Genomic DNA, 22525 nt, shown 5'->3' on the forward strand with positions numbered 1-22525 from the left:
TCCTTTTGGGAGCTGTTCTACAGCACTGGGAGAGGGGAAGCGGTTTATCGTTGCGGACCGACAAACGGACACACGCGAACTTGCCATTCGGAGCGGAGCGAAGTGGTCGATAGACCGCACGAACACACATACGCACGAGAGTATATGGCCATCGCTCGGCTTCGGGGAACCTCTAATGAACTACTACTACTACTACTACTACTACTACTCCACCAGCCTGACCAACCTTTTCCCTGGGGCCTGCTGCGCCAACAGATCGTGAAGTGCTGATGAAAAGCGAAAGCGTACGATGGCGAGCAAAAGCACTAGCCAGAAAGGGAAAAGCCTCCACAATTTCCCGGGTGGACGCAGAGTGGACGAAAAGAACCCATGGGAAAGGGAAATTCCAGAACGTTTGGCTATGTACAACACCACACACACACTGACCACATAGTGCCTTTCGGAGCGAATAGCGTAAGGTTCGCTCTCTTCCGTGGGTCATTCGTCCTCGAATCGTTGGCCAGTGCGGTTGGATTTTTGTGTCGTGGACCATTTGCTTAGGACCCACACCCCACACACAGCCAGAGAGCTAATGCTACACAGCAATGGCGTGCAGTGATTATTGGTGAAGTAACTCTACCAAGCGTCGGTGGCAGCAGCCGTACCGCGAAAACATGTTGTGAATCCTTGGAGCAAGTCCTCCTTTCGTTCGCTTTCAATTGATAAGTTATTTAAACATCGGCTGCTTTAATTTACCCTCCCAGAAGGAACTAGATATAGGTCAGTCGTGGAAAAGGCCTCTTCCACCTCCTTTTAGTGGCCGCGTGTGTATGTGTATGTGATGTTCAATGGGTGTAGTGAATAATTTTCGTGAAATTAACCTCCGCGAATAAGTGTAATCATGTGTGCCCAAGTGTTAGTCACTCCTTCTTAAATAATGAAGCTCCAGACCCGCTCCCGTACCTCCCGGATGTGTTAAATTATGCAAACAAAGCGGAACTCGAACCATGGCAAATCAAGTTAACTAGGCACATGGTACAGTAATTGCGCTTAATACAGCGGTACCAGTTTAATAAACCAAAAGATGCCTACACTGTCGGCCCGCCACCAGCCGCCGGAACAGCAGGAACTAGTCGAGCTGGAGAGTCCCGCGTTTGCGATCGTCTCGAGCGACCACCATTCGTACCGGGCGAGCAGCCTCGGCAAACCGAACGCGATCGTACGCCCGCTGCGACACGGCCGCGACCAGCGCGAGGTGATCGAGGGCCAGCACATTGTGCATAACCTGCACCCGGACTACAAGCTGCTGCACGAGATCGAGACACAGCTGAGTCGGCAGAACGGTCGAAATAGGGAAAACAACGCACAGAACAACAGCAACGGTAAAGGTGATCGTGCTGGTGATCGTGGTGGTGATCCGGCGAAACAGGAGCAGGTAGTACGCGGCAACGGCCACTACGCACCGGGTGGTGCGATCGAGATCGAAAAGACGACGCATCAGCAACAACAGCCTCATGCACATCATCGTGGCCAGCAGCATGAGTTTAGCCGCGAGCTGGACGCCAAGCTGAGAAAGCTGCAGAACGATTCGTCGAAGCGATCGTCCAAAAATGTAGGTTTTTTCCAAGATTTGTAGATCTCCAAAATTTCACTTTAATGTCCCTGTCCTGTCACAGACTTCAAAAAGGACCTCCAAAAAATGCCATTCAATTGTCTAGCAATGACGTGGTCTATCCTAACCACAAGCATGGGTTGCTTCATCAACGTCATTACTCCATCACGTCACGTCTCTCTCTCTTTTTGTGGCCGCTAATAGTAGTGGTACCGCCGGCGTGAAAATGCTTTTGTCCTGCATTTCAAGGACTCTTGGCCACTTACACACACACACACGCACACACCAACATGGACAGTGTTGGTGAGGAAATAAATATGAAATTTATCACCCCGGTTCCATCGGAACTAATGGTAGGATATTACGCAAAACAGGAAGTCGATATTTTGTCGACCTACGTCGTCACCGTCCCCCAAGACCTCCACCATGCCTGCCGGGAATTGTTCAAGGAGACACATGGCTGTATGTGCACCACTGTAAATGTTTTAAAAGCTTCAAAGCTCCCTTGGAAAATAATGAATTGCCCAGCAGTGCTGACCTACTGACCGGATGGTGTCTGTGTCGGTGTGTGTTAGTCACCATTGCAAGTCGTCCTTTGCATGCGGTTAATTGTAGTGGATGTTAAGGGGAACCCCCATTCCTTCCATGACTAGATCACTTTCGGGTGACGATAATGATACTTTCCCACCGCTTTGGAGAGACACATCAAGGAATGAACCTGTCAACCTGTCGGAAAACAAAAAAAATCTTCCACCACTGGCTTTCTTCAATCTTCACCCACTTCACAGGGCAGCACGCAGGAGGTAAACACCAGAAAGCGTCCCCTCTTCATCACAACCGTCCCGAAGGGGGTGTTCCTGCAGCCGACCAAAGAGCTGCCGGCCCTGCTGCCCGGCTCCAGCCAGCGACGGCTGTACGCGTTCGAGAGCCGTCCCCGGATCCTGACGGCACCCAGCCTCAGTAGCAACCACCACCCACATCACCAGCACAACAACAACAACAACAACAACAACGACATCAATCATCCGAACCACAACCATCCAGGCGAGTACGTCTGCAAGCATGGCAGCCACCATTACGGGAAGCCGATTGCGCCAAGGATATCCCATCTGCCGCCCGGGGAGGCGGAAACCGTCCGCAAGGTGACGGTGGCGGACCTGCAATCGATTGTGGCCAACAGTGGCCACCAGCAGCAGCAGCAGCGCCCACACCAACGCGCGGCAAGGTAAATTGGCTTGAGGTTGGGTGGCAAGAGCCTTCCCCCGTTTCAAACATTATCCTGTAAATAGAGGAGAAGGCGTAGTATTCCACCTGCCCAAGGTTAACCACTTCCACCGAGTTGGTTCGTTAATGATTTAAGGAACTTTCTCACTATTCCACACACACACCTCTTACCTTAAACGTTTGATATTTAAGGATCAAAAACAACAGGGAAAATAAACAATAAACAAAAACACACTACCACACTACACTAGGCTGCGTGTCACTCTCTCTTACTCTCGCACTAGAAACTTCTTGGTACTATTTCCTGTATAGAATGACGTGCGGTGGCCACAAGAAAAAGGTACAATAGAGGTAAAAGGGTTTGAAGTGGTTTAAAAATTTGCATAAATTTTCATTCTACATTAAAAATATGCCATCATAACAGCCACCAGAGTTGTGAGGTTAACTGAGCTAGGGCAGGAGCTCGATCCGTGTCATATGGCGTGACCTGTATGGCACATATAGAGAAGCCTCTATGCAGTAGTATAGTATTTCCGTACCTTTACCATCAACGATTTCTTGCTACTTCAAAAAACAAAACATTTTAGACGAAACAATCCAATATTTTTGAGTCCCAAGTCTCTCAGGTACTCTCAATCTTACTTCAATTATGATTCCCACTTCTAAGGGTCATACGCAAGAGATGTCCTTGAACGGCAGGAATTCAATTTCGATTTACTACAGCTCATGCTTATGGTAAATTATTCAAATCTCTCAATCCATCGACCGGCCGCGCACCAACATGCTTTACATGCTCTGTCGACCTTCAGTTGCATTCGGAGCCCTGGGCGAGGCCCTTCTCCAGAATAGTTCTTCAGAGTTGTATACGCACCATCACACCACACCACCACCAGTGGAGCTAAAAATGTAACCAATTAAATCGCCAACCCAAGTACCAAGCACGTTCCCGAAATAGGTCACCTTTTTTTGCTATCAGGACCTACGGGCGGAATTTCCAATCCCTTCAATCCTCCACCAATCGATAGCTAGTGGATTAAGCATTCAATAATTAATCACCCATCGATGCACCAAACACCAACCCCTCTAACAGGGAGCCTCCTTCAGATATTGAAACTCTGGAATCGATTCCATTTCCAAGGCTTGGCGCTTGGAAGCTCGACGTGCCACAAACAAATAGGCTTGCTGAAAGCAGTCTTTCGTTTCGGAGATCTTTCCTGCCAGATATGGACAGTGTTCTCAACTTCACTTCCATAGCTCTGGGGAAAAACGAGGAGAGTGCAACATCGTGGAATGGGCGCCCGCTTTCTGGGTCAAGCGACTAGAGGCTAGAGGAGTGATAAAAAAGGATGTTCCAAACAGTCTGAACGCCGGCCGCCGCATGCAACAAAACCGACGAGGTAATGTGGCAAGCAAGCACTGTTGGGACCTAAACTTCTAAGCAAATGCGGTATTCTAAAGCCTTTAAAGTCTAGCCTTTTGTAAGGCACCAGCAGCATTATTGTCTGAACACACACTGAGGGAAAACCTCGAAAGATAACGATTTATCTATGATGTTCAACCACTTTCCTCCGATATGCAATGCACCCCCTTTAGCACCTTCCTTTTAGTAGGTCAGTTGAGCGATTCAGGAAATCGGGTCGAACGAATGGTCGTTGGTTTGGGAAGGGGACTCGCTATATGATATCTTCCCAGGGAAGGGTGACTAATGGTCATTAAACCCTGTTGGCGCTCTAACACTGTTAGTGAAAGGTCGATAGTTTCTGGTGACAACGTTGAGTTACACAGGCCCATAGGCCCAGTGAACCTAGAACCTGCCATATCGCTGAACCGTTAACGACCTAATCAAACCAAACCAATCCCGAACGCACAACTCCAACTACGTACTTCAGTAGAAGTACTGGAAATTAAAAAGAAAATCATTTGGTTAAGGTACCGAATTGGAACCCCTCTTGTTATACCGCAAGTAATGCGAAAAGACGGGCAAATGTGTGGGCTTATTGCGGAGCGTTATGGTGGGAAGTCTGATTAGAACTCATTTAGTTGTGAAGTAATTAACTCAACCTTAGGTTAGTATACACATACGAAGTGGAACGATTTGCTTCTCTAATTGCTTCATGTTTAATGTGGCTAATTACACGTACTGTGGTTTTTCTGCTCCTATACATGTAATTTATGGTAGAACTCGCTTCAAACGTGCCTGTTTTAGGTCCTCACCAGTTCTGTGGATTTATAAGATTGCTCTGCCATTCTTTTGCGTTAATTAAGGCAAAAGGTACATGGAAGAAAATGTAATTTTAATTTAATATTTGGCAAAAACGGACATTCTCCACAGCACCACGTCTTATCGATTGGCTAGCTGGCAGGGCGCACCACCCGGCACTCGTATGATGACTTTTCTCCCCAAAAAAAAAGACCTCAACTCCTACCCGTAACTCAATGTCCCCGCGCGTATCGCGTGTCTATATATTGTACATTTACCGCGCTGAAAACTATATCTTTCTCTCTCCCAAATAAGCCCCGGCTCAAGTTCTTGCCACTGCGTTATATGTAAATCGGTACCGAACGAACGAGGAGCGCGTCTTCTCCGTCCGCTTGTGACCGTTCGCGGGTCATTCGGGACGATGGACTCCAAACTGCCCCAAACCGACCCTCCTCCTACACTAATTGAGTCCCCCTCTCCCCCCCACCCCCCACACACACACACACACATACATAAAAATCTCCCCACGTAATGCCCAACCAACCGGGAGCATTCACCTTTCGAGTGGTTGTTTTGCGTAGGCGCACACTAACGTGATGCGTAATCGTTTGCGTAAAGAAAATAACCCCTACAAAGGAAGGCGAAAAGACCATGAGGGGGTGGAAAAATAGAAGAAAAAGGGAATGTAAAAGCAATGATTTTCATAACTGTTTCACTTCTTCTACAGAGACCAACAGCAGCAACAGCAGCAGCAGCAAAATGGAGCCTATCAGAATGTGATGCATGATCGACGTGTCGTCCGGGGCAGCAATTATACCTCAACGAGCAATTTGCAAGTGGTAAGTCCACCTTCCCCCACCCCCTCATGATTCCATTTTTGTTCCAAAGCAAACCGCAACACACGTAAAGTTTGTGTTTGAAGCCTTGTTTTGAAGCGCGTTCCATATTCTATAGAGTATTGCTTTATATTGTGTCCTTACGAGTAGATTTCTAATACTAAAAACCCTCTTTTGCTAAAAATTCATCCTCCTTTCTCTATCTCTTTCTCTCTCTCTCTTTTTCTATTTCCCTTTTATATTGTTTTGTCTCTGTTTGTCTGTCTTTTGTTACTTTCTTCTTTCTTTTTTTTTTCTTCTTCTGGCGTATCCTTTCCCCTTATGTCCCTTTTTTTCCTTTCTTTCGTCTCTTAAAACCACCCGTACGGGTCGTCACGTGTTATCTCATTTCCTTCCCCCGCTCAGGGCCATGTTAACAACTCCCCTAACATGCCCCGGTGGAATCCGTATTTCGGTTACGCTGGTCTTCTATCAGGAAAGGTGAGTGTGTGCGCCATCGTCACCGATGTAACGATCGGCCACAACAACAACAACAAAAACCGGCCTGATCGTGATCGGTCGCAGTTTAACGTTTAATCTGCTCGCCCCTGTTCACTTTCTTTACAAGACGTTTTGCTTTCATCTCACCGTTTCTTCTTCTTCCTCTACTTGTACTTCTCAATCTTGTACAGTTTCGCGTAGTGGAAAATTGAATCGTTTTTTCACGCTTCAAGCCTGTTTTTTAAATAGTTGAACTTTTTTCCGTTGCGCCTTGCAAAAACTGCAAACGATGTTCGCCACTGAATGCTGCCAGCAAGAGCCCACCTGATACAAGAGTTAGCCACCTGCCACATCTACTAGTTCCGCTGTGTTCAAAATGCTCTCATGCTACACTGCTTTGTGTATTCTTTTGCTCTCATTCCATTCGAAACGACCGTTTTTCGTTAAGAAAAAAAGTACAATGTATAAAATCGGACACCTTAAAATTCAAATGTCCCTTTATTTCATACTAATAATGACTCCGACAGTTGCCTTAGACAATGTTAAATATGTAAATAATCCATGTACAATATCCAACAACTGGTTTAGTTGTTTGTCCGTCCTCCCTTTCCTCCAAAACTCCTAATCCTTTTTTATCGTTTTTTAATCTTTTTCGTTTTTTAAATCCTTTTAGTTAGACGTCCTTCCACCCTACTTCCCATAATGTATTGGTTATAGTAAATAATTTACTTCTCAACGTTCTGGTCCATTTAGTGATCGAGTAAAAGTAAACATGAAATATAGTTTTCTCAGCAGAATAAAAAATAAAATCTTGATAAAAGATGAAAAGATATTCTTTTTAGAAACAATTTGCAATATATTTTACAATAAAATATTACTATTAACTCTGATCTTTGTTAGGGTTTCCAAGTCTATTTAGAATTTAAAAGTTGTAATTCATCGCGTGCAACATGTTAAACCACATCAATCTGATGCTTCATTTCCATCATCATAATTTTTAATTTCTTCACCATGATTTTCAACACTCACTCAAGCTGGATTGAGTTCGACAGTTGTTTGATAGGTGTTGAAAATCTTGTGTTGAAACTGAAATTTCATTTTGAAGCAAATACACCATTTGACAGCTGTTGAAAAACATCTTTAATGTGGTGAATAATTATGTGCACATTCGAAAGTGACTTGGTAAACCCTGCACTATACTGTTTTCCGGCTCAATGTTTTCAATGTGAACAGCATTATTCAAAATTTGCAAGATGTTGTTCAACAGCTGTCATTATTTGTGATAGCTGGGCAGTCAAATAACAAAACCTCCAAAGTAATTTAGTGTAAAAACCTTCTATAATGAAAAATTATTCTTTTTGACGCTATATTTTCATATAAAACATATCCAATTTAACTTACAGGGTTTCCAAGTCAATTTTGAATGTAAACATTGTGTTTCACCGCGTGCAAGATGTTAATCCACATCAATCTGATATTTCATTTCCATCATCATAATTTTTAATTTCTTCAGCATGATTTTCAACACGACTCAAACTGGATTGAGTTTGACAGTTCTTTGTTATGTGTTGAAAATCATGTGCAAAAACTGAAATTTTGTTATGAAGCAAATACACCACAGCTTGCTTATTTGACAGCTATTAAAAAACATATTGGATGCGGTGAATAATTATGTGCATATTCAAAAGTGACTTGGAAAACTCTTTATTTAAAATTAATAACCCCATTAACTGACACTCGATCATTAAAAGGACCTTTTTAAATAAGCACACTTATTGCTTATAGCTAACGCTCTGATCAACCCATTTTCATGTAAAAAAGGTACTCTTATCAAGCACTTTTACACCTTTCTTTCATCACAGATTTTCATCGAATAATTTGCAATAATCTTCTTTACATACTTTCTTACTGTTACCCTTCTCCCGGTTGCATTCACTCACCTGACTGTTTGCTTCACCGTGTTCCGCAGGGTGATGGCGACGGTACGCAGAAGGAGGCCGAAGCGCGCCGCCGCCAGCTGCTGCGCAAGAAGTACGTTTCGCGCAACCAGCGTGGCATCATCGGTACACCGCCACCGGTTCGCGGCCGGCGGCATGAAACCGTCCAGACCGAGAAGTATCTTGAGGAGGTATTGCACCCTGAAAACACCTACAAAAAAAAGATACAAACAGTAATGAGTTTATTTATGCTAAACAGCTCTTCCTGCATCCGCCCGAGCTGGATGCCGGCTGCCAGACGGACCTGTTCCTGCACCGCGCCCCATCGCCACCGTACGTGCCGGCCAAGACGGGCTGTGACGCGGCGACCGAAATCCTTGACGGCGAGCTGTTCGATTTCGACACCGAGGTGCAGCCGATAATCGAGGTGCTGGTCAGCCGGACACTCGAACAAGCGCTGGTGGAGGTGCTACACGAGGAAGAGATTGCCGAGATGAAGCAACAGCAGCAGAAGATACTGGCGCTGCGCGAAGCCGAACTGGCCGAGCTGCGCCGGCTCGAGCAGGAGGAGCAGAAGCGACAGACCGAGCGGGACCGACGCTTCCTGCAGGACAAGATTGCGGCCGATCTGGACCGCGAGATGCAGGAGCGCATTACGGCGGCGAAGCTGCTGCAGGGCCGGCTGGACGAGATCGTGCCGGAGGTGCTGGCCGCCGTCGACCGGATCGAGACGGAGAAGGATCGGGCCGAGTTCGAGCGGCAGATTACGCCCTGGCTGGCGAAGGAGGTGGCGCACGAGATTGGCCAGTGGATCGATGCGAACGCGCTGCTAGAGGGTATGATGATGACCGTTTGGGCCTTTCAACGTGGCTTTATCCATTCCCCCCCCCCCCCCTCCTCTTTCTCTGTGCTCATTTCAGACATTATTCGAGAGATTTTGCTGCACAAAAAGAAGCTCCTGCAGGGCGACACTGCAAACGACACTGCCGAACAGCCACAGTACGATGAGGTTGATCCGGACGAGGAGGTGGAAGCCGAACCGGAAGCTGCCGGGGCAGTTGACGAGGAAGCGGACGAAGACCCGGAACAGGTAGAAGCGGTGCCGGAGGAGGAAGCGCCGCCGGCGGAGCAGGAAGCTCAAAACGGTGATTCCGAGAAAGCAATGTGATATGGTGTTTGGTGTGCGCTGGCCGTTAGTTGCGGCATGGATGGTGTAACGATTTGTCTGTAAAAAGAAGAAGAAGAAGAAGAAACATGTTCACAATGCTAGAAAAAGCAGTTGCAGTGGTGTGTGGTAAATTCTGCCTAGGCATCGGACCACAAAGCCATGCATCGACAAAACCCATTACTTGTTAGTTGACGAATCTTTGGAAATGTGTAATAAACTACTTCTTTGTTTCAGTCCATCCTATCCGTAGCTTGTTTTGTCGGTTGATTTAAATTAATTACCCTTCATCGGCAAACGGAACCTGGAGGATTATCTTCCGTCGTTACTCCGGCTTTATTCGATGAGAAGTGATGACATTTGTAACATATAAAACGACACCAGCAAGTTATGATATGATAAGAAAATATGCTACACATATCCACAATTTAACAACAAAACACAGCTCACATCCTACACAATATGAAATAAAACGTTATTTTTCACATTACCACAAACATAAACACACACGCACACTGGTCGTTTCGGTTCAGCTCAACAATGACGTTTGCTTGACAACGCTTCCTATGTTGATAATTTTCTTGCTTGGTTGACGTCACTAGCCACATACATGCCATGTATGAGCAGGAGATTGAACGGCCTATCAGCAGAAAAGTGTGGTTAGGGGTTCCGGTACGGCCTGCTGATTCCATGTATGACGTGCCCTATTCATGTCATGTATGAATGAAAAAATATTAGATTTTTTATGAAATTTATATTTTTTTTCGGATAGTTGTTGTTGTGTACTTTCTCTATTTTTTAGTGATGGTTATACTGTAGAAGCAAAAAATAAATATTAATCAGCGCATTTTAATTCCAATTTCAGTGTGTTTCTCCAGCACTGTCTCATCCAAACAGACCTTAATTATGAAGTTTAATATTTAATGCCTCTGAATTAGCAAGGATTTACCAAATTACCGGCATATTCAGCTAGATGATTCCTTTCCGTATTTCATCGGATGTCATTCATTCCCTCACTCGATAGTCTACTTTCGATTCATACATGGAGGCGTTAAGAAGAAAGGCACAAAGAAAAGATGAAGACATCTCCAAGATTCTGCCTCTTTCCTTCCATGTATGAATGCTGCCATGCCATGTATTAACCGCAACCGGACTTACGAACATGATAAACAAACCGGCATTCTGGGTAGTTTTCACAAATGGGTGCGAGTAGTTTATTATTAACAAAATTTTATTTCCATTTATCGTAGCGCCTACACGCTACAGAGAGAGTAATTCACATAATTCAGCGCTAGTGCATACTCGATAAAATTGTATTGGGGTTTTACTACCACGTACGTAAATCTAAGGTTATTCACATGTATTAAGCTCTAACGGATCGGCACGCACGCACGACCGGCTCTCGCGGGAAACGTTATCCCCGTTCACCCTAACCTCAACTGCTTCACGCCTAGACTAAAACCTGACATCTGCCAGAAATTACCAGAACTAAACAGGGCCCTTTCCGTAAATCATACTCCTCCTCCTCCTCCTCCACTACAAGGGAGCGAATGAAGCGATCACAACAAAATCCGAAAACGACCCATACATGACACGGCGAAGTGTGTGTGTCATTGCAGCCTTTTTTCACAGCTGTTTTCGTGTGCCTGTGGCAGTTTTCTTTTCGCGCTATTTGCCTGTTTAAACCAACAACAACAAAAACTAAAAAGAATAAAGAAAAATTATCAGAGTTCGAGACAGTGGCAAAAAACGCGAATAAAAAGAACTAATTGGAAAAAGGTAAATTAATATTGTCTCTAAATGCTACTACATATCTTAAGGTTCCACCGCACCATCTTGTTCGTATCTCAGCATAATTTTCTCTTTTATATTGAATTGAAATTTACTTGCATTACGTTTTACTGCAGCACACACATTTTGTGCCACCGAGCTTTATCACTGATGCTGCACTTTTAACTTCGAATATCAATAGTAATATGTACTGGATGTAGTATTAGTAGTTGTAGTAGCAATGCTAGTTCTAGTAGTAGTAGTAGTAGTAGTAGTGATAGTAACTCGCTGAGTAGTTTTATTCACCGTTATCAGCCGGCTGGCGTTATAGCTGTGTCGTTACCACCTTGCTCGCACTACTATCGTTGCTGAGACGGGGTATCTTTTGCCGCACGCTACCGTCCTGCTGGCTGCCCGCCAGCTTGCTGCCATTACCATCCAGCAGCCGTTTCGTATTCCCCGTCCCACTATTACTATTATTGTTACTACTGCTGCTGTTGCTGCTGCTGGAAGTGGTCGTGGAGGTGGAGGATGAGGAGGAGGTTGCCGCTTTAGTTGTTCCTCCCTCCGTGGAGCTGGTACCACCGTCCTGCAGGTTGTTACCGCTGGACGACGACCGGTTTATCAGCGACTGACCGCCTAAGCGCTTAAAGTTAATGATTTTCTTCGAACCGATCGGTTTGACGGGCGGGCTGCTGGTAATGATAGTTTCGGCGGCCTTTCCGTCGGTCCCCTTGGCCGGCGAGGAAAGCTGCTCATCCGTGTCGGGCGTCATGTCGAACGCACTGACAAACTCTTCATCGTGTTCCATCTCCTCCTCCTCGAACTCGGCATCGTTTAGGCTGTCGTCGGGATCGATTATCAATTTACCTACAGTGGGTGGGGGCGAGATAATTCAGTTATTCAGTTCAATTCTTTCACAAATCCCACACACACACCCTTACCATTTAGCGTAGGTAGCTCGATCGATGGTAACGGCGGCGCACTGGGGTCATGTTTGTCGATCAACTCTTTGATGAGGTTGGAAATGTCTTCGCGCTTTTTCGTCACCGTGATGGTTTCGAACCAATCCTGCAGCTGCTTTATCGGAAGATGGTAGTCCAGAATTGGATCCTGCGGGGAAAAGTGATTGAAGGCAGCAAAAAATCGTTAAGTGGCTTGCTGCAATCGTAGCTATTGCACTTCCGCTCTAACTTACCAGGAAAAAGTGCTCCACGTACTGTAACAGATACAGGCCGCAGTCGGTATAGTTGTTCTGCTGCGGTACCTTCACGCAATGGCCGGGCATGTTGAGCTTGTTAAACTGTTTTGCTGGCTTGTCCGGCATCTTGACCCGGTACTCGCAAGTCAGGTAGTCGCGCAGTGTGGCCACCACCCGGCTCCTGGACGCTCCGGTCAGCGAATCGAAAATTAAAATACAGGGCCTGTAAACAACAAACGGTCAGTTTTTGCCAAAACAATGCCATTTTCAGCAACGGTCATCTCCCCCCCCCCCCCCCCCCCCACTCCCGACCACACTTACTGCTTGATCGGTGGTCGACCATCGTCGGACGGTTCGTCGTCGCTGTCCTCCGCGTCGGTCGCCAGCTCGCTCTCGTCCCCGTCCGCTTCGTCCCGCTCGCACATGTCATCGTCCGCCAGGTGGATCGATTCGATCTCGCGCTTCGACACGGGCGTTATCGTCGTGCTGCCGATCTGCATCGTCAGATTGCGCTTCGAGCGTGGTGCACTTTTCGGCTTCGGTTTCGCCACGGTCGACACGCTCGGTGCCGGTGTGTTGTTGCTTGCCGTGACCGGGCAGTCCAGCCCGGGGAAGCAGATGATGGCGAGGAACCAGTGCGACTGCTCGTTGATTGGAATGACGATGAACTTCTTGTCGAAGATGTTATCCTTCTTCGTCCAGTTAGCGACGCGCGCGTGCCGCTTCTGGGCCGCCGACAACCGCACGTCGCCCCTGTCGCCGGGCGGCCCCCGCTGCCGGGTCGTGAGCGTGGTGAGCCGGTTGTAGAAGAACGTGCTGAAGATGTGCACACTCTGGCGCTCCCCGTCGTCGAGCATTTCCAGCTTCAGGTAGTTCAGGTAGAAGTCGATGATGATGTCGTTCAAGTACTGATCCTTCGCCAGGCACAGGTAATCCTCCGTGTTGATCGTAATGCCCCCCGGGCCGGGCGGATAGATCAGTATCGTGCGAATTTCCAGCGAATCGTTCGTATCGTTCGAGCCGGACCCGTTCGCATCGACCAGCGCGTTCGCGGCGCTGGACGTGTTGGACGAGCGGCTCGATGAACAGCGCAGGATCAGCTCCTTCGCATCGCGAATACTGATCTCCTCGAGCAGATCCGGGTGGAAGATGTTCTTTATGATGGACTTTGCTTCCTCGCTAATGCTGTCCACCAGCAGGATGATGCGCTTGGTTAGATCGTTTGAAGCAATTTCGGGGCGGAAACAGGGCACTGGAATCGTAACAAAGCGTATGTAGGAATGAGTTGCTGAATTTACTTCTTTCCCTCTTGCTGCTACTTACGTTTGTCCGAGCTGGGATCCATCTCGAGATGCTTGCGCACGTACGCACCGCCGGAAATGTTCGTGTACAAAAATATCACGTTCAATCCCTTCGAGAAGTGTGTGAGCACCTTCTTCATCTCGTTCATTTGCAGATCCAAGCTGACGAACTCGGTCGGGCGCTTCACATTCGGTGCCACAATGCGGACGCCCTTAGAGGAGATCGTAACCTGCAGCGGCACAGCAAGAGAACAGCAAGAAACAAAAGGGGTAAAAAAAGTCGTTACAGTGGGCCCAGCCAGCAGTGGGAAACAGGCTGAATATTTACCTTTTCATTCGCCTCATACTTAAGCGTGCCCACCCGTATGGTGCTGCAATCTATTTGTGTTATCTGCCCATCGGGCAGGTTCTTCACGTCCGTGATGTCCAACCGAGGCTTGTCTGCGAAAGAAAAAGGGAACACAGAGTCGAACACATTTACAAATCGATCTATTGGAAGTAGCCGAAGATGAAAATTTCTCTCCAAAGCCGCGGCAGTTCACCGTGACCCCATGCGTGTGTCTGTTGATGCTGCTACTGGCACTATCAACATACGCCCAGTTCGGGCTGGCTTACATCTATCCACCATGTCGATCCAGCTAGGCGAAGCTTTCCCGTTGTACAGACCAATCGTGCCGTGGGTTTTCAGCGTATAACAAACCACAAAAAGCAACCAATGTTCAACGCAGCGCGTCTTTGCCTTTTCTTCCGAGCGACAGCGACCGACAGAACGAAACTTGCGGACGGTAGCTACTGAGTATGTGGGGAGTGCTGTACGCTCACTACAATACAGTGCTATACACGCTAAATTTTACTTTGTTTCACGCGACTGCTGAAACAATCTTCATTATCGTGCACTTGTGCAGCAATCTCGAAAACGTGAGTTTTTCTTCCCTTTCGCTGTCTAGCTTAGCTCAGCCGGACACGCCATTACGGCTTTCATAGCTCGCTGTCAGATTTTCATCCGTCGCACTTGACAGCTGTGGGGAGGTGATTTTTTTCACGGGGCTGTACGGCACAGCTTACCAAAACGTCTACTAGATGGCGCTCGAAGCGGCCACTTTTAAAATTAACCGCTCACCGGGCAAGGGTTTGGTTTTTCGGGAAAAGGGTTTTAAAACATTGTTTTCTATATTTTAAATTTCAGACAAATTGCCAGTAATTTGAATTTAAGAAAAACATGTATTTTACACTTACCATTTACGACGGCGCTCGTGTCAGCCTCATTGTTTGTTGGTTCACATGGCAACGGATCCCGCTTAATGGACTGTGACGAAGCATTTGCCTGATGAAGATTGAAGAGCACCAAAGAGAACAATGCAAAATTAGGTAAGAACTCCAAAACCGTCCATTATATCATACCCCACACCCCCGATTGTAACGAACCCGTACCTTCGAGGAACTATTTACCGCTGTTTTGTAGAGCGTTTTCGAGCGCTCGCTCGTCGACGTCTCCTCGTCGTCGCTGCTCAGCGTAAACACGGGCGGATCGACGTCCGGATACTTGGTAGCCACGCTTGCCCGGCCGCCTCGGCCCCGCCCGGACCGTGCCGAGCCGCCCCGGCCGGACCGCAACAGTATCGTGTTCATCGCTTGCTTCTTCGCGTAGATATCGTACTTGTTCCGCACCGGTCCGCTCATGGGCGTGGACGTTACGAGCGGCGGTGGATGGGAGCCACCCGGCGTCAGGGCGGCACCCGGCGTCTTGTCCGGCTCCGGAATGCGGCGCGGTGACTCGGTAAAGATCCGCTTGCACCGCTGGCATTTGGCATGATCCAGCCCGGTGTAGCCGCAGGAGGCACACACCGCCAGGAAGCCTTTGATCAGCTTTTGCTTCACCTCTGGGCCGGCGGTTTCCGGCGTGGTCGTTTGCAGCAGCGATTGCATCGTGCCGGATGAGGTAGCGATCGATACCGGTGTGCCGAGCGATATCGTTTGCCGGTACGAGTCGGCAAACCGTGATATCACATGCTGCTGCTGCTGCTGCTGTTGCTGCTGTGGTTGCTGTGATTGCAAGGTAATCATCATTGTTTGCGGCTGCTGAATAACGCATGCTTGTGGAATCATCGTCTGTTGTTGCTGTTGCTGCTGCTGCTGTTGTTGCTGCTGCTGTTGCAACTGTTGTTGCTGCTGCTGTTGCTGCTGTTGCTGCTGCTGCTGTTGTTGTTGCTGCTGCTGCTGCTGCTGCTGCTGCTGCAACATAGGTTGCGACTGATGCGAATGATTGTTCAGCTGGAACTGGCTGCGAAGCGTAATTTCCGCCTGCCGGATCACTTCCGCCGTTTCCGATTCGCCAATGCCAACCGTGACGATGTAGTCGACGTCACCGCCCGGGTTCGAGATGCACTGTATGTTGCTGTCCGGCGAGTACTGCACCTGCACCTGCTCGAGCAGATCCTGCACGGTGCAGCTTTCCTTCGGCAGGGTGAACGTGATCAGCCGCTGCTCGCCACTCTGCAGGATAACCAGCATCCGGGCGCTCTCGCGAAACTCCGTCTCGCCCGTCTGCGGCCCGATCGTTTGCACCTGCCGGAGGGTAGTGGTGGGCGTCACCTGCTGCAGCGTGCCGGTTTGCAGTTGCAGCTGGGTGGCCGGCTGCACCATGCCCTGATTCTGCAGCACCTGCGCCGCGGAGATGTGGATCGGGCCCTGCGGAAGCGTAATCTGCGGCGCGGACGTTGCCATCATTGTCGGCTGCGCTTGAGGCGCCTGTATCGCTACCATCTGGCGGCCGACGGCTCCACCCCGCTGGCGGATCATCATGCCACGCTGCGGGGCACGGCCGCGACCCTGCTGGCTGAAGCCGCCCCGGAAGGCCTCCTGCTGCCGCTGTTGCTGCTTCTCTTGGAATGTGCGAAACTGTGCCGACGTCACCGTTTGACCGTTGGCGAGGTGAATCAAACTGTTCGGATCGTTCGTAACAAAGGACAGACCGTTGGTGGTGGCGACCCGTTGCTGCTGCTGGTGCTGCATTGTCGGCTGCTGGGTGTGAATGGTGTAGATCGGCCCGGACGTTCCGGCAATGGAGAGAGTTCCGGTGCCGCTCGAACCAACCTCATCAGTGCCGGCCCGCCGGGGCAGTACAGCAGCCTTAATGCTATCCTCCAGGTCGATCATCTCACCCGAGCCGGTCTCAGATGTAGCAGCTTCCGGTTCCGTTTTCACCACCACCGCCGGTTTGCCCACATTGTACGGATGGACGACCGCAGTGGCTGTCCCGCCCGTTGCCGGTGCTGTGCCGGTCGCGGTCGACACTGTTGTCACTGGCGAGCCAGTTGCACTGTTCGGTTGCTGCACGATCGATGCCAAGCTGACCTGTAGCAATTGTGGTTGCATTTGTTGCTGCTGCTGTTGCTGCTGCTGCTGTTGAGAAATGGGAATAGAAGTTTGTCCCGACGTTGGGCCCGGGTTGGTACGATGCATGACCGTTAGCCGAGGCGGTGGGTTTTGGTACGTGGCAAGCCCCCCCGCCTGCGGTGTTCGGTTAATCGTCAGGAGCTTGGCGCGCGTATTCCCAACCATTACGTTCCGTGCGGTGATGCCTTGATAAACGGCGGTTTGCTGTGCCGACTGCTGTGCGTTCACTGTCCCACCGCTAACCGACGTCGCGACCTGGGCCGGTGCGCGTATCTGTGTCGTAATGATCTGGGTCGTCGTCGGTGGTCGTGGACCGCGCATCTGTACCGCGTTCACCGTGGCCATGTTGGAGCGCGGTTGCCGAGGGGCAGCCGGTTTCGCCCCACGTGGGCGCGTCAATCGGGGGCGAAGCAGCGTGTCGGCAGCGCCCCCTTTCGGCACAGCGGATTGGGCCAGCTGTACTGCCGCGACCGTGGTTTGCGTCTGCTGCTGCTGTTGCTGTCCATCCTGTTTCAGCGCCTGCTGCTGCTGCTGCTGCTGAACGGGTTGTTGCTGCTGGGTGGTAAGCATGGCCGATTGCTGTACCACGTTGCTTTGCATCTGAATCGGTTGCTGCTGCTGCTGCTGCTGCTGATTGAGCACAATCTGTGTACCGCCAATGTGTTGCTGATTGCCCGTTTTCGTTAGTAGAATACAGTGACGGGGTGCACCTGGATGGAGCTGCTGCTGCGGGAACAGCTGCTGATGTTGCTGCGCAGTGAGCGTTAAAGCGCCTTTGCTAAACACACGTTGCTGCTGCTGTTGGGGTAGTTGTTGCAGTTGAATCTGTGTAATTTGTGGCTGGGAAGGCTTCGGCTGCTGATGATGCTGCTGCTGCTGCTGCTGCTGCTGCTGCTGCTGCTGCTGCTGTTGTGGCTGCTGCTGTTGTTGCTGCTGAACGGGACCACCTCCTGTTTGATGAATCGTCGACAGTGAAACGATCTGCTGCTGCTGCTGTTGTGGTTGCTGTTGGGATTGCAAAGAAATCTGATCGTATATAATGTGTTGCGCGTTGGACTGGTCAGTTTGTTGCTGCTGTTGTGGCTGCTGCTGCTGTTGCTGCTGCCGTTGGATCAGCTGTGACGTGCCCTGGGATTGAAGTATCACCTGGGTGGGCTGCTGGTGGGTGAGTATGTGCTGCTGCTGGGTCTGCTGCAAGCCCCCTTGCAGGGACTTTGATTGATCCGTTTGCCGGATTATGATGTGCTGCTGGCCGTGACGCTGTATTCCCTGAACAACCTGAACCACTGGATGGTGCGTGATTTGCTGCTGCTGTACAGGCGATTGGTGTTGTTGCTGCTGTTGCTGCTGCTGGGGTGGCGGCGTCAACTGTTGGTGCAGAATTTGCTGCTGTGGCTGATGTAGCTGCTGTTCCGAAGCCGTTTGCATAACATGCAGCGTTTGCTGCGGATCGAGCAAGGGTTCTTGCGGTAAAATATTCGACGCCTGGACAAGCTGCCCGGTGCTTTCGTCAGTGTAGTAAATTTGCTGCTGCTGCTGCTGCTGCTGCTGTTGGAGAGGGGGTTGCTGCTGCTGTTGCTGCTGTTGCTGATGCTGGAGCTGTGTTTGCTGGGTGGCCATAGGCGACTGCATGTACGTGTCTGCAACCATGGACGTGTTCGCCTGTCCAAGATAGTTTGCGTCTTGTATATGCTGCTGCTGGTGATGCTGCTGCTGCTGCTGCTGCTGTGGAATTTGGTGCGCTGTTTGATAGACGCCACCGATCAGCTGCACTTCATTCGGTTGCTCCTGCGAAAGAATCACTTGCTGTGAGCCAAACTGTACATCGTCGCCCATCACCAGCTGAATTCCGTTGTCAATATTTATCTGCTGATAGGCATTCTTTAGTTCGTCCTGCTGTACAATCTCATAGTATTGTGCCATCTTACGAACGCCAACAGCGACCAACAGCTGGCCTTTATCGAACTGCTGCTCGCCACAATTCCGTTTTCACGCAACACAACAATCTCGTCGATGGCGGCTCCCCTTTCGCCCCGCCACACATTCACGCTCTAAAATGTTCCATTGTTTCGGTGGTGCTCTTACACTGCTACACTTCAACTCACAAACTATCTAACAATCGGGTATGGTAAAACAAACTTTTTTTTTTCTTTACAAAATCGTTGGCAGCATAAAACGTTGGATGGGTGATTTCCAATTAAAAAACAATTCACCCGGCTGATGTAGGCCTAAAACTACTTGCGACACCGCTTTTCTTTTTTCTTCTCTCTATCACAGCCAACAAATCCTCATTCTTCTACGAACGACGGACGTGCGACGGGAGCCAGCAAACGGGACAACACGCAAACTGACAGCTCCACGCCACGATGCCCTCTGGCGGCCGAACCAGCAACTAGCAGCTCCGCCATTCGCGATGACGCTCTGGAATGGAGTGATTGACACACACACGCACGCACTCACACACAAAGAAGGGAAAGGAGTCGAGCAAATTCTGCGAAGCAATCGTTTTTCTTCTCTTTTATTGTTTCACTTTACTGATCACAAACGGTTGAATGTTCATATGTACACTCACACGCACAACACTTCACACATCCGGGACAAGGGAGGAGAGCATGGCAATCTTTTCAACGCAATTTTAGAGAACTGCCCCCAGAAAAAAGGCGTGAACAGGAGCTCCCTCTCCCCGAGCGTTGTTCCACCCTGCTTCCACGAGCCCTATGGCAGCCTTTTCACGACACTCAATTACGCACTTTTCACGCTTTTCTCTTGCCCCTTTATTTGTTTGTATACACAATTTGCTATCATTCCATCACAAAAGGGATCACTGGTGATGGTGGTAGCGGGAGGGGGGAACGCTAGTGGGACCACTAACTGCAGAGGGACCACCACGGCTAGCAAGGGACCACTGCCAAACACACATTCACTCACACTTGGCAAGTAAAAGCAACATTTAACCTGTATTTCATCACCGTCTGGTGGTATTTATACTTTTCAGCCCAAATCACCCGAATTTTACACTACCTAGTAAGCATACGCATGAATATTCACAATTTTTTCCGCAGAATCAAGCAATTGTGGCTTTCACTTGGCTTGCAAGACGTGCGTTCTTGCGTACGTGTGTACGTATGTGTGTGCGTGTGGGCGCTTTTTGTGTAGCTGTCACTTTGTTTCGAGCAGGATGCGTGAAAACCATTCGGGCTCGAATGCTGGTCGAAGTCAATTTTGAATTGACCGTTGGTTAAATATCATGGAATGAACTTTGTTTTCATAGTAAGACGTACACAAAGTAAAGTAAGGAAATTGAATGTAGCATTTTAAGTTAAATTACTTAATCTTTTAGCTGAAATCTTAACATCTGTCTTGTTATTTTTTGGCAAAAGCACCAACATGCCTTTTATTAAGGCATATTAAAAAAAACGCAAGCTGTATGCTGTATGACGATGGTGCACGCAAGCTGTGCACATTTTTCTTATCAAAGAATTGAAATAAAATCAGTTCATTTCATGTTGGGTTCATTGGTTATAAATTTAACCCTGAATTAAACATTCTCCTTACGAGTCCTTTATTCATGCTTATCATTAATACATAATTTCTGTTCACATTTGATTATTGCAAATAAATGAGGGGAGGAATACAATACAGACAAAATTATATAGCATCTAAAAAAAACAAAACGGGTACGGTAACTTCCTGATGCGCGTACCAACGTTTCCAGCATACATTTGCCCTTTGCGATCCGATCGAGCGGTAAAGCTATGAGACACACTCAGCCGTGCTCAAAGCTAAGCTGTTGGCACAGGCACAAACTCTCTATAAAGAGCTTTACTTCTTCCGTTTCAGCTCCTCAAACCGGCGCGACAGATCGTCGAAATCGATCTCATCGTTATCGTTCTTGTTTTCATCACCGTCCGGTATGTCCGGCAGATCCAGCGGCACGTTCGGCAAGGGCGGGAAGTTTAGCTCTGGCGAGAACTTGGACCGGGGTTGAGGTTTCGGTTTGGTCGAGTTCTGAAAAATGAAAGAAAAACCAATTAAAGTAGTGTTTAGATGAACTATTTCCCAAAAGAAAACGTATGATACTTACCTGCATGTTATCATCTGGACTGAGCGAGGAATAGGACGGTGGCGGTCCGCTGGCATCGCCTGTTGCGCCTCGCTCTTCGTTCAGAAAGTTGGAATTTATGTTCAAATCCTTAATCTCTTCCTTCTCCGACGAGTTGGGCGGTATGTTGTAATTGAACGGTGGTGGTGCGGAAGCCGCACCGAAATGTTGACCGCTCGGGCCAGCCTGCAATTGATTCAAACGAAGATAAGCATCATTATCACGTTTACTCATGCGATGAATCATCCCTCCAATCTTACCGGATACTGAAACGGAACGGTCGGCGGTACGACGGGTAGCTGTGGAATGGCTGGCGGATACGCGACAAAGCCTACGTTCGGTGGCGAGGTCACTGCACCACCTCCGCTGCCACCACTGCCACCACCACCACCACCTCGGTTTCCCGATCCACTGCCACCGGAAGCGCCACCGGAACCGCCGTCCAGATTGTTCTTGTCCGCCAGATCGATCAGCACACCGCCGCCGCCGCCACCAGCACCGTCAATCTCCCCATCCATAATGCTCGAATGGTCGTCCTTCATCACGAGCGGGTCCGGCTCGTAGTCGACGTTAAAGATCTTCGCTATCTCGATCAGATACTTCTCCACCAGCAGCTTCGGCGGGGCCTGTATCGCCAGCTTGTGCATCAGCTTGTCCGACACCTTGTGGGGCGGGATGGCGGCGCGCACCTGCTCCGCGTACGGTTTGCCGTACTTCAGCGTGAATATGTCCGAGCACAGCTTCAGCTCCTGCACGTCCGCCTGCAGGCGCGGCGCCACCCAGATGATGCTGCTCACCGCCTCCTCGATGCCCTCGTCCAGCTCCTTCATCTGCGTGACCAGCCCAAAGCGGGCCAGTATCAAATCACAGTACATTTCCACGATCTCCATCGCCTCCACCAGGTAGTCCTCGCGGATGATATGCTCGACCCGGATGCGGGCCCGTTCGGGCTTGCCCGCGACCAGATAGTCCGCGATCTCTTTCCGCGCCTTCTGGGCCAGTTCCGTTTTTTTCTTCTCCAGCAGCTTGAGCCGATTCAGCGCCAGCCGCAGGTTCGTCTTCAGCTTCGTGTAGTTGGGCGCGCTGGAGAACATGGTCGAAGAAATGCAACAGCCACAGACACTTTAATTAGTAACTTTTGAGGTAAATGAGGGCTGCGCTGGAAGGACAATGTTTTTCTCCCCTCTCTTGCTCGGTGGAAATGAGTCACTCTGCGTCTTTGTTTTTGTTGCGTTTCGCTTTTGACAGTTGGGGTTGATAGAGCGTTTGACAGACAGCCAGACACGTAGCATTTTCACCGGGACGCACCCGAGCAGCACACA

At 49.1% G+C, this 22525-nt stretch overlaps 3 protein-coding genes across 4 annotated transcripts; 1 reads left to right on the forward strand and 2 right to left on the reverse strand.

Annotated features, from left to right (window-relative positions):
* Nucleotides 1-796: 796 nt before the first annotated feature.
* LOC120951432 (putative uncharacterized protein DDB_G0271606) lies at nucleotides 797-9679 on the forward strand. Of its 2 annotated transcripts, XM_040370146.2 has the most exons (7): nucleotides 797-1591; nucleotides 2380-2816; nucleotides 5743-5854; nucleotides 6257-6331; nucleotides 8301-8459; nucleotides 8528-9104; nucleotides 9189-9679. In XM_040370146.2, the coding sequence occupies exons 1-7, from the start codon at nucleotides 1064-1066 to the stop codon at nucleotides 9434-9436; spliced, it is 2136 nt and encodes a 711-aa protein (XP_040226080.2). In that variant the 5' UTR covers nucleotides 797-1063; the 3' UTR covers nucleotides 9437-9679. The 2 variants fall into 2 exon arrangements, with proteins under 2 accessions (XP_040226080.2, XP_040226081.2); XM_040370147.2 differs by lacking the exon at nucleotides 6257-6331.
* A 1588-nt stretch (nucleotides 9680-11267) lies between these two features.
* On the reverse strand, nucleotides 11268-20232 carry LOC120961446 (uncharacterized). Its single transcript, XM_049606660.1, has 8 exons — nucleotides 15137-20232; nucleotides 14942-15029; nucleotides 14034-14146; nucleotides 13728-13935; nucleotides 12726-13656; nucleotides 12402-12627; nucleotides 12148-12316; nucleotides 11268-12073 (listed from the first exon to the last, which is right to left on the reverse strand). The coding sequence occupies exons 1-8, from the start codon at nucleotides 19022-19024 to the stop codon at nucleotides 11529-11531; spliced, it is 6168 nt and encodes a 2055-aa protein (XP_049462617.1). The 5' UTR covers nucleotides 19025-20232; the 3' UTR covers nucleotides 11268-11528.
* A 368-nt stretch (nucleotides 20233-20600) lies between these two features.
* LOC120948286 (IST1 homolog) lies at nucleotides 20601-22437 on the reverse strand. Its single transcript, XM_040364442.2, has 3 exons — nucleotides 21464-22437; nucleotides 21186-21389; nucleotides 20601-21109 (listed from the first exon to the last, which is right to left on the reverse strand). The coding sequence occupies exons 1-3, from the start codon at nucleotides 22295-22297 to the stop codon at nucleotides 20924-20926; spliced, it is 1224 nt and encodes a 407-aa protein (XP_040220376.2). The 5' UTR covers nucleotides 22298-22437; the 3' UTR covers nucleotides 20601-20923.
* Between the last annotated feature and the right edge of the window lie 88 nt (nucleotides 22438-22525).

This window comes from Anopheles coluzzii, chromosome 2, assembly GCF_943734685.1.
Source record: "Anopheles coluzzii chromosome 2, AcolN3, whole genome shotgun sequence".
NCBI lineage: Eukaryota > Metazoa > Arthropoda > Insecta > Diptera > Culicidae > Anopheles > Anopheles coluzzii.

What these genes read in the sequence shown, in the direction of transcription:
- LOC120961446 (XM_049606660.1), bottom strand. Translation starts at nt 19,024, where the DNA reads ATGGCACAATACTATGAGATTGTACAGCAGGACGAACTAAAGAATGCC. An exon ending in CGGTAAATAGTTCCTCGAAG is followed by an intron (nt 15,030 to 15,136) that starts GTACGGGTTCGT and finishes AATCTTCATCAG; the next exon opens with GCAAATGCTTCGTCACAGTC. An exon ending in CACGAGCGCCGTCGTAAATG is followed by an intron (nt 14,147 to 14,941) that starts GTAAGTGTAAAA and finishes TTTCTTTCGCAG; the next exon opens with ACAAGCCTCGGTTGGACATC.
- LOC120948286 (XM_040364442.2), bottom strand. Translation starts at nt 22,297, where the DNA reads ATGTTCTCCAGCGCGCCCAACTACACGAAGCTGAAGACGAACCTGCGG. An exon ending in CCGTTCCGTTTCAGTATCCG is followed by an intron (nt 21,390 to 21,463) that starts GTAAGATTGGAG and finishes AATCAATTGCAG; the next exon opens with GCTGGCCCGAGCGGTCAACA. An exon ending in GTCCAGATGATAACATGCAG is followed by an intron (nt 21,110 to 21,185) that starts GTAAGTATCATA and finishes TTCATTTTTCAG; the next exon opens with AACTCGACCAAACCGAAACC.
- LOC120951432 (XM_040370146.2), top strand. Translation starts at nt 1,064, where the DNA reads ATGCCTACACTGTCGGCCCGCCACCAGCCGCCGGAACAGCAGGAACTA. An exon ending in CTGGTCTTCTATCAGGAAAG is followed by an intron (nt 6,332 to 8,300) that starts GTGAGTGTGTGC and finishes CGTGTTCCGCAG; the next exon opens with GGTGATGGCGACGGTACGCA. An exon ending in TGCGAACGCGCTGCTAGAGG is followed by an intron (nt 9,105 to 9,188) that starts GTATGATGATGA and finishes TGCTCATTTCAG; the next exon opens with ACATTATTCGAGAGATTTTG.